This window comes from Notothenia rossii (genome assembly GCF_949606895.1).
Source record: "Notothenia rossii genome assembly, chromosome: 7".
Classification (NCBI taxonomy): Eukaryota; Metazoa; Chordata; class Actinopteri; order Perciformes; family Nototheniidae; genus Notothenia; species Notothenia rossii.
Window position 1 is genome coordinate 9,108,632 of NC_136905.1, and position 10,719 is coordinate 9,119,350.

The 10,719-nt window shown below is 41.6% G+C and overlaps 1 protein-coding gene across 1 annotated transcript; it reads right to left on the reverse strand.

Annotated features, from left to right (window-relative positions):
• Positions 1-1,102: 1,102 nt before the first annotated feature.
• On the reverse strand, positions 1,103-10,403 carry LOC307046006 (C-X-C chemokine receptor type 3-like). The gene is made up of 3 exons (XM_079692102.1): positions 10,281-10,403; positions 6,637-7,029; positions 1,103-2,616 (listed from the first exon to the last, which is right to left on the reverse strand). The coding sequence occupies exons 2-3, from the start codon at positions 7,018-7,020 to the stop codon at positions 1,888-1,890; spliced, it is 1,113 nt and encodes a 370-aa protein (XP_079548228.1). The 5' UTR covers positions 7,021-7,029; positions 10,281-10,403; the 3' UTR covers positions 1,103-1,887.
• Between the last annotated feature and the right edge of the window lie 316 nt (positions 10,404-10,719).

Consider the following 10,719-nt stretch of genomic DNA (forward strand, 5'->3'; position numbering starts at 1 on the left):
GGAAGCCCTCCACACTATAGTCCACATAAACTCTGCACGGGGTCAGTGTTTGAGTGTGGGACATGGGCACTTGCACTCTCACTGTGGTCCTTAAGGAATCGGAGAGGTGGTGCACAGTGAGCCCATACAGGGCTGGGAATTCTCTCCATCTGCCATGGGCGGAGGGAGGGAGCCCTCAGCACTGTTTTTAGAGCACTGTCAGCCGCAGCCCAGACTTCTCCACGGTCACAACCGGGTTTAAAGGAGAGGGTGGGGCAGCAGCTGCTGACCAGAAAAGCCGGTCAGGGACAGTGGGGTGGAATGGTATTGTTGGACGACAGTGCGCGTATACATCAGGGCTCCACCCACTGTACCCATAGAGTCCAGTAGAGGGCGGAGCCTGTGAGAGATATAACGGGGGGTTACGTATTGTAACCCTTGTTATGTAAGCACAGGCGGAGCCTGTCTGTCCTATTCCGCTCGCTGAAGAGAGGTGTAGCATGGCGGTCAGGAGGCGAGGCTTCCTTTTATACGGTGAGATGCACGCACATTCAGGTAGGCCCGCCCCAAGGCCGGCTACGTCTATAGAAATCTCAGTAGGAGAATACTCGCAGGATAAGGTAGTACCCATAGAGTCCAGTAGAGGGCGGAGCCTGTGCTTATATAACAAGGGTTACAATACATAACCCCCCGTTTCATGATGCAACATTATCTCCCGTTTGAGTTAAATGGGATTTATACAGTACATGATTGACTAATCTTATATCCTCTGTCTAGGTCTCTTTATAGGGCGTCATTGTTAATTACCAAAGACCAAAATCACAATTGTGGTCTTATTGTTCCATTTATACACATTGTTTGATTAATACTTTTTCATTATGTTATTAATAATGGACTTAGACCCAGACCCTTTAGTTTTTGATTTTGTAGTTGTTTTATTTGTCCTGTCTCAGTCCTTTTTTGTTTTGTTTTATTCAAATCCCACTGTTGTCATCCTACTTGTTTGCCAACTGCTATTCTGCTGTCTGTTTGTTTATAAAAAAAAGAGAAAAAAGTAAAACAAAAAATAAGACTTCTGTCTGTAACAAATACCTGTAAGTTGAAAACACTTGTAAGATTCAAAATATTTTTAATCTTTATTTGAACAATGTATTTACATAATGACACATGCAGTAAAAAAGTATAAACAATATGTAATTTAAAGGTTTCTGTGTAAAACAGTAGAAAAGCTGCACTACGATACTCCCTGCTGTCAGAAAAGGGAAATGCTATGTTTCCATTACAACTAAAATAAATCTGCTGCTCACAGTACAGCTGTAAGACCTCAGGTTCAGCTCAGACAAATATATTTATGTCCCAGTGTCATGTTGAGCTATTAATGCGCTGAGAACGACAGGAGCATGAGAGAAAGGTTTGAAACACAGGACATTTACAGAAACACATGTTCACTCAGCTGCTCAGATCTCTGTCTTTGTGTCAGTTTTAATAAGCTTAATCAGGTTTATACGTGTGTTTTGCTTTTTTGTTTTAAGGTCATTCTTTGGGCCACCAGTGCCTTAACTGAAGGGGGAGAAAGAGGGGATCACTTGTGTCTACTCTGATTGAAATAACAAAAATGAAATCAAACATAGATGGGTGGTTTGGATAATGCTTTGGCAGTGCAGCAGCTGTGCATTTATTCTAGTTTCCCAGAACAACAAAACAGCAGTAACTAAAAACTCAATAATTAAAGATAAAGTTGAATTAACAGCTCTCTGAAATCAACTAAAACAAAACAAAACATTTATGAGATGTAAATGTTCCTTGGGTTGGATTCAAACCCCTCTCTTCTGCAGCAAAGGCCGCCAGTTAGCTATACGGTGGCCTGGACATGGCCTGTTCAAATGTTCAAATGTTTGTGGATCCCTCTCAGACAGCGACGGAGTTGGAGGTGTCTGCAGACTCCGACCACACAGAGCTTCTCCTGCTGGTAACAGACTGCAGTTTGGCGCTCATCTTCAGCTGGCAGCCCATATACCTCAGGATGTCCACGAGCTGACGCCTGAACTTCACTCCCACGAAGGCGTACAGGATGGGATTGAGGCTGCAGTGGAGGTAGCCCAGGGAGGAGGTGACCACCATGGCTTTTTGCAGAGATCCTCTGACTCCACAGCTGTTGCCCGAATGAAGTGTGTCCACCATGAGAGTGATGTGGTACGGCGTCCAGCAGATGAAGAACACCACCACCACGGCCACGATTATCCTGAAAGCTTTCTGCTTCTGAAGGCCCTGGGAGCCGCAGCGCAGCCGGTGCAGGATGCAGGAATAGCAGAAGATGAGGATGACGGAGGGCAACAGGAAGCCAGCCGTGTGGGACAGCACGCGGGAGGCCAGTTCCCAATTAAAGACTCCATAGGGGGCTAACCGGTAGTAGTCTGGAACACACTCTGTTCTGTTGCCTCTCCTGTCATCCTGAACAGCACGGTAAAAGACCCAGTCAGGGAGGGAGAGCAGCAGCGAGAAGATCCACACCGCCAGGCAGCTGATGTGAACCACCCGGGGGTTCCTGCGGGAGTACATCTGGGTCGCGTGGACGATGGAAAGGTAGCGGTCCAGACTGATGCACGCCAGCAGGAAGATCCCACAGTAGAAGTTGATCTGGGGGTAAAAAGAAATCAACGACGAGTGAGAAACCTTTTTGCAGCCACAGAAACAGGTTTATTACCAGGTTGGTTAACATGTATGAGGAATTTGACTTGATGTCGTGGTGCATACATAAAAGTAAAAAAAACGTTTAAAAACACAGATAGAGAACTAGAAAAATATAAAAAATTATAAAACATATTGTAAAATATAACAGTATTTACATAGAAATGGAATGGAGTAAAAAGGAATAAAACATGGAATAAAATCAGCAGTAATAAAAAAAGAAAGGAAAACAGATATGGTTGTACATTGTGTGCATTCATGTAATTACTATCATGAACTTCAAAGGAGTACTCCACGCACACAATGAGGATTTGTGTATCAATTTCTCACCACTTGCTATCTTAAATTCTGGAAGAAATCTTTATTTGCTCCAATGTGAACAAAGAATCCATAAATGAAAAAAAAATGGATGAATTCAAGTAAACAGGGGCTGCTTAGCAGAACTATTCTGTTTAGAAACTCTCACACTACTCGTGCAGTATAATCCAAGTCTCATCAGAATAGTTGTATGCTCACTACTTCCCTAACACATTTAAATACATCACGCCTGCACAAGCTTGTGTCTGATAAGGCAGAAGTCCTGTACTTTACTGCAGGGGTTGGGAAATGTTTTAAATAGATGTTGATATTGTTTTGCCGTTCTTAAATGTAGCCCCCTCATGGAGGCATGTGAAAAAAAGTGCTCTTCAAGAATTCAAGGCTACACTGGGTTGACTAATTGATATACCAGCTATTCCTTTAAAGAGTAAAGATGCTAATTTTCAAGTTCATATTTGTATTTTGTGCTTCATCTGTGACATTTCTGTATGCTTTAATGTTCAAAAAGCTCTTTATTTTTCTCATACTGCGGCTGCCTGTGCTGCAGCACCGCTTTTCACACTCTGACTGAAAGCACGGCCGGCTCTGTTGTGGTTGGTCAACCCCTAGAGATGTCCCGCCCCTTATCAGGTACAACGTGTTGGAGCGCTGGCCAATAGAAATGCGAGTGTTACATAGTGATGTCATTAATGTTACAGAAGTAAACAAAGGAGTCCAATGGAAGTGTTTCAGGCAGGGGGGGGGCGGGGGGAGTGTTGAAGAGAAACTCCCTCTGGAGGGAACTTTTGGATTTGTGCCTTTGCCGACCATTCAGGAGTGTCAAACTCAATTTCATCGCGGGCCACATTAGCATTATAGTTACACTCAAAGGGTCAGTTGTAACTTTAAGACTATATAAATATACACATATACATGTATATATAAAATAATGTATTATATTACATTATTGCCTCTGCATTGGGTTATTATCAGATCGGGTAATAACTTCATATACGTCTGAAAAGCAGAAGTCTAGGGCAAATAATTGCAAGTCTCTTCATTGCGCATGTCACAAAAGAAAATGCATTGTGGGACATGTTTATGGGCAACGTGCATTTGTAAAGCGGCATGTAACCGTATAATAAACGTATTTTATTCTTTGCAAGCTCTTGCGGGCCACATAAAATGAGGTTGCGGGACAGATTTGACACACGGATTTACATGCACAGAAACCTTCATAGAAGCACCATAAGGCCCCTTTAAAGGTCCCCTATTACAGCGTTTTTCAAAGTGGGGGCCCCGACCCCCTGGAATTTTTTTTTTTAAAGTTGCATTTTTATTTTTTTTATGTTGTTAATAACTGCATATCTATCAATCTATGTGTCTTTTGATGCCAATCTTTTAATATTTTTTAAATCACACGACTGCCCTTCAAGCCAATCAGAATCGATCTGCCGCTACTGAGAGTGAAAATCTTCTCAGCTTTTGGAGAAAGTGAGAGCTAGTGAATGTTTCGCTCTGCAGCTGGCTGAGAGCACTGATGTAGCAAATGTCGCAGAATTGTTTGCATACATCAGATTTATTTCAGAAGACAACTTTGTTGAGGAAATATTATTTTGCAAAGCACTGGAAGGTAGGACCACAGGAAGAGACATTTTCCAAGTTTTAGATGAGTACATCATCTCAAACGGACTTGACTGGTCTCGTTGTGTGGGTGTGTGTTCAGATGGGGCAGTGGGGCTATGACAGGCAAAGAAAGCGGAGTGACAGTTTTGATCAGGCAGAAGGCCCCAAATGTAGTGGCAGCGCATGCATGCTCCATTGCAAGGCACTTGTACACATCATTAAAATATTGCAACAGGGGGGTCCCCGCCAGAGGATAATGCTATATGGGGGTCCTTGGCATGGCAACGTTTGGGAACCCCTGCCCTATTATACAGTTTTTCATTACTTTATTACATGTCTCAGTTATATACAAAACATGTCTCTGAAGTGATTGGCTGAAATACCAAACAGATCATTGCAGCATTACCCATAATCTCCTCTGTTTCAGCCCTGTTTCAAAAGTGCTGATTCTCTGTCTGTTACTTTAGATGAAAATAAGGAGCCACTCCCCACGCCCCTCTGAGAGAGATTTGGTTAAAAAGAACAACACACTCTCACTCCATAAACGTCCAGGAGCGACGTTTGGTCAGGGTCCCGAGGCGTGCAGTTGGGACGCTCCTCGGCTCCTTCAGCTTCATAAAGGGACGCAAATAGCTTTCAACTGATTGAAATGTATTCCCATCTGCGGCAGGATTTGACGCTCATGGAAGCACGGCATTCATTTGTGTCGGCTGCCCTTAAAGGCAATGTGAGCGTCCATTCCCATTGGATAACAGAGAATTGTAAACCAGGAAGTAAGTATTCTCCTTATTGTCAATTGATTTGACAGTGATATCTCCACTACTCATCAACTCAAAAACACCAGATTATTCTTGTTAATTAAACGACATTGATAGGTTTTGTGAACATTTTCTTGTTGCCCTAGCTGGTCGACACCTCTTTTAGCAGAAACAAAGGCTACATTAATGTATTAAATCGATGTTAATCCAGGTGGATGTTTTTTGACAATTTATTAAGCTGAAGGAGCCTAGGAGCGTCCCAACTGCACGCCTCGGGACCCTGACCAAGCGTCGCTCCTGGACGTTTATGCAGTGAGAGTGTGTTGAAAAGAACACAATAGGCGGGTTCACACCGCAGTACTTTTCCCACTTTAGTTCTGATATAGTTCCGAAATGTTGAGTTCACACCAAAAAGAGCCGGAACTAAAATTAGTTAATGACAACCCCCTTTTCCGTCCCTGCTAGAGAGCAGGTACTTTCGTGGGAGAAAAAGGTTCCTATGTCTGATTGGCTTGGCGGAATGCAAACCACGCGCTGTAAAACTCCCAAAAAGTTTTGTGAAACCGCCATTTTATTATCCTCGCATTCGCATTATTAGCATTATCCCAGCGCAGAAACGCAGAGAGACTAATTTATGGCAACACAAGATAAGACATGGGAGCGTAGAGATGAGGAGGTGTCGGCGTTCTGGCGATTTACTCGGAAGGCTTCAGTAGAAGCTGCTGGGAGTCCCAGCAGCTTCTAGCCAGTCCCTAACTCCGAGGACTTCCGGCCGGGGACTTTGGGCGGCAGTATACGCCTTGAAGTTGTTTGCGGCCTGCCAGTAAACCCAAAGCAGAAGAAGAAGAAGAAGTGACTTCAGCGGCTTAATTTGCCTAATCCACCCCCAGGAACTTATTCCGGTGTGAACGCGATATGTACTTAGTTCATGAGAACTAAAGAGTTCTGATTAACTAAGTTCTGATGAACCTTTGTGGGAAAAGTACTGCGGTGTGAAAGCGCCTATTGGTGCTAGGAGGAGATTCAGGTGATAAGGTGTGGGGGGGTTACCTTGGTTGCTGATTGGCTAATGGTTACTAAGCCAAAAAATTGTTACGACATAAAGTGGCCAAAATCTGATCAGCTCATTTTCACACAGGTTTTTATAAAAATGGATCAGGAAAAAAGAGAGAGAATCTTTTTTCCTGAAACGTTCAGAATCTCTTTACACAGAGGGGACACATGTTGATGTATAAAAGACATGAAAAAGTGGATTTTGCATAATAGGTGACCTTTAATGCAGTCTTACCGTAAAAACAGCTCCAGTGATCTTGCAGAGCGGAGTTCCAAACGTCCACCCTTCCTCCTGAGCGGACTGCGCGGCCCACAGCGGCAGCGTGAGCAGCAGCAGGATGTCGGCCACCCCCAGGTGTAGGATGAAGGTGTCCGTCACACTCCAGCTTGCTCTGCTCCGAGCCAGAACCCCCAGCAGCACCCCGTTCCCCAGGACTCCCACAGCAAAGGCCACGGAGTACAGAACTGGTATGAACACCCTCTCAAAGTGCATACCCTCAGTCAGGTCACACACATCACCGTCAGAACAACAATCCTCATCAGAGGAATTGTCATTTCCATACAACTCGTCCATGCCATCAAGCAGGCTGTATCCGTAGTCTTTGGTCGAGTAGTCCATCTGGAATCTCTGTGCAAAAAGAAGAATAGAAGAAGGAAGGAATATAAACATACATTTTGTCTGAGCATTTGATACTTGTTGTCTTTCAGCCACATGGTGGTGCTGATTAGCTTCAAACTAATCTATCTATCTATATTTTTTTAACAGGGCATACATGATCATCTCTTAGACATTCTCAAAAATCTAGCCCTTGTCCTGTAAATGACATTTTTACAACTTATTGTCAGTTGTGTGTTTTTTTTTTTTAAAGATATTGATATAGCATAGAAATCAAATGTTAGGCTACTAAAGTGTCTAACATTAGTTTCTTTGACCCCATTGTTAAGGGTTTTGTTAAGTTTGTGTGTAATCAGTCGAAGGACAAAATAGAGTGCCACAGTGACGCGTCCTAAAACCCGGAAGTAGGCTGCGCATGGGTTCCTTCAACAAAAAAGCAATGCAATTTCTCCATAGGATTTGGAAAATAGCTCGAAATCATAAATCTATTGATCATAAATCTATCGATTCGATTTATGATTTTGAATGTTTCGCTCGGCAGCTGGATGAGAGCACTGATGTAGCAAATGTCGCAGAATTGCTTGCATACATCAGATTTATTTAAAAAGACAACTTTTTTGAGGAAATATTATTTTGCAAAGCACTGGAAGTTTAGGACCACAGGAAGAGACATTTTCCAAATTTTAGATGAGTACATCATCTCAAATGGACTTGACTGGTGTCGTTGTGTGGGTGTGTGTTCAGATGGGGCAGTGGGGCTATGACAGGCAAAGAAAGCGGAGTGACAGCTTCGATCAGGCAGAAGGCCCAAAATGTAGTGGCAACGCATGCATGCTCCGTCGCAAGGCACTTGTACACATCATTAAAATATTGGAACAGGGGGGTCCCCGCCAGAGGATAATGCTATATGGGGGTCCTTGGCATGGCAAAGTTTGGGAACCCCTGCTCTAGTACAGGGGTTCCCAAAGTGGGGGTCACGAGATGATTACAACATAAACATTTAGAATTTTAAAAAAGTTATCAATTTTTTAAATCAATTTTATTTTTAATTATTCCTCCTAATAATAACGTGTGCATAGACATTTTTCAGGGGCGGACTAGCCATCTGTATAATTTACCTGCAACGAGGCTCCCCCTTTGACAATCCACTAGCGCAGTGTTTCTCAAACTTTTTCATACCAAGGACCACTTAACCAATAAAAAAACACTCACGGACCACCTTACTCCACAAATATCCAAAAACAATAGGCCTGCTTACCACTCCAACAGTATATAACAAATTACAGCCTAATAATGACAGCTTAACCTTCTCTATATTGCCTCGTTCACACAAATACAACTACAGATTATATAAGCATTTAGTTCAAATGTGATTTAAAATGCTCTCAGGTGTTACACCTCTTATGAAATGTAGACTACATGTATTACGGAGTTTATGTCCAACAGACTCACAGATCGTTGGCTACTGAGAGATATACAAACACACCGCATAGTACAACACAAACCTCTGTTGTGGATTTTCAAAACAAAATACAGTAAAACTATGGTCGCAGGCCCAAGTTTAACTCTCTGAGGCCTGCATGGTCTGTCTACAAAAATAAAATAAAAAACATTTATGCAGCCCCAACAACAGCCTCTGATCATCAACAGACTTCATGCAATGCTTCATTGGATGCATATATTAGATAATAATCTCTATCTCACTCCTAACATCTAAATCTACTTTCAGCATGGATAAATGTTCATAAAATACATCCATTGTTTGTTCTTTATGTTTCTTGAAATCCAAAAAAACCATTGTTTTTCTAGAACATATTACAAATCGCCTGAAAATGGCTCACAGAGGCTGTGTGCTCCTCCGTGGCGATGACGGCTTGCGTTAAAAATAAATAAATAAACTTATTTTTAAAGTGGGGGCTATTGAGGGCTTGTGAGCTACCAGTAGCTTGTGATCGACGTGTTGGAGACCCCTGCTCTAATGGGTCCGACTAGAATCACAAATATTGTTAGTTCCGCCTATTCTGTCAGCCAAGAAATCGTTTAATCATAAACCTTTTTTATTTTTTTTCCTTTTCAGGGGGGCCACCAGGGGGTCCAAAGTCAGTGTTAGGGGGGCACTGGCCCCCCCTGCCCCCTCCCCCTTAGAACCGCCCCTGCTAAGGAGCCTGGTGTGCAATTTCTAAATGTTGTAAGTGATGTTATTTCATATGAGACTCTGCTGCATGTTTGGGGGTGTTTATCTATGCATCGATCTTTGCATCTATCTATCTTTGCAAAGTGAAGTAAATGCCTCACAGGTTATATAAATGCTCTTTGCAACACAAAGAGGGACAGAAAAGACAGAATCAGATCCTATAGCATAAGTTATAAGTATTTTAGTATCTCTTAACGGAACAATCCAAAGCTTTAACGTATGTTTTTGTCCCAATCCATATAATCTCAGTTCCCTTTTTAGATAGAGAAAGTAATGACCATTTTACGCACACTACTCTAACTTTGAATTGGCAGATGGGGAAGAGAAAAATATCATGTCGAAGAGGAAATGTGTTTTCAATTCAGTTTCAGGCTGTGCAGCAAGTTTGTTCATGCATTAAAATGTAAGTCCCAAAGTGATTGTTAATGTAAATTTGACTGTAGCTCCATCATTGTCCTATTGTGTAATCCTTCACTAAACGGCACCGTTTTTCTTAATGGCACAACCACATCACTGGCTTATCACTCCGTGGTCGCTTACTCTGAACACGTCGTGTGAGACCAAACATCAAAGAGATGTAAAAAAGATTGAAGATTATTGTAAAGGTATCAGTAATCAATAACTTTGGTAAAGATGTCACTTTGGATCAACACATTTCTCTCACCACAATAAAAAATATTTGTGTTTTTCAAAAATCTTCTGAAAATGACTTAAATTAGCAACGACGAAAACATCATGGATTATTTATTTGCAAAGCAACACTTGCTATTTGTATTCATGCAATTAGGAAAACTATTTTTTTTATATTTCTATACTTTTTCAAGTATAACAGAAGAGGTATCTTCATAAGGCTTTCTTTGGCATTTAACCTTCAACAAAATGGTATTATTGTCTTTGTATGTGCTGATAAACACATCATAAAACAAGTAAATCAGTATAAAACATACAAAATGATGCATTGATTCAGATGTGATTATTGAAATCCTCAAATAATAAATAAAGATATATAATACAATAAAAGCTTCCTGATGAATGCATAATCTGTAAAATAAGTTTTAACGTTACTTACCAAATTGTAATATTTGATATTATCACCTCAGCAGGAATTATCTCTATTGACACAGGGTTGCCAATGACACCGTGTATAGAGTGAGTGGAGGGGGAGGGGCCAGACAACACACCAACCCTAACCACTAACACATTTAAGAACATGAAATAAGGGAAAACTCAAGCATGCCAGTGTTTTATGTTTTAATATTTCTTATCTCTTTAGGCAGCTAATCTACACACACAAAAACTGTATATTAAAACGGACTAATTCCTAGATCTTTATGGTGATTCAGAGATATGGAAACAGACTATCACTCTGTCCTCGTTTCTTTTAAGGGACTTGATGCTATTCTAAAGTCTGAATACGGAAAACACAACATGTGGGTAGGCTGGTAAACATTACTTAGAAACGGATCAGTAACATTTCCTTCAAATTTACCCAGTTTCACTCCAGAATT

What these genes read in the sequence shown, in the direction of transcription:
- LOC307046006 (XM_079692102.1), bottom strand. Translation starts at nt 7,020, where the DNA reads ATGGACTACTCGACCAAAGACTACGGATACAGCCTGCTTGATGGCATG. An exon ending in TCACTGGAGCTGTTTTTACG is followed by an intron (nt 2,617 to 6,636) that starts GTAAGACTGCAT and finishes TTTTACCCCCAG; the next exon opens with ATCAACTTCTACTGTGGGAT.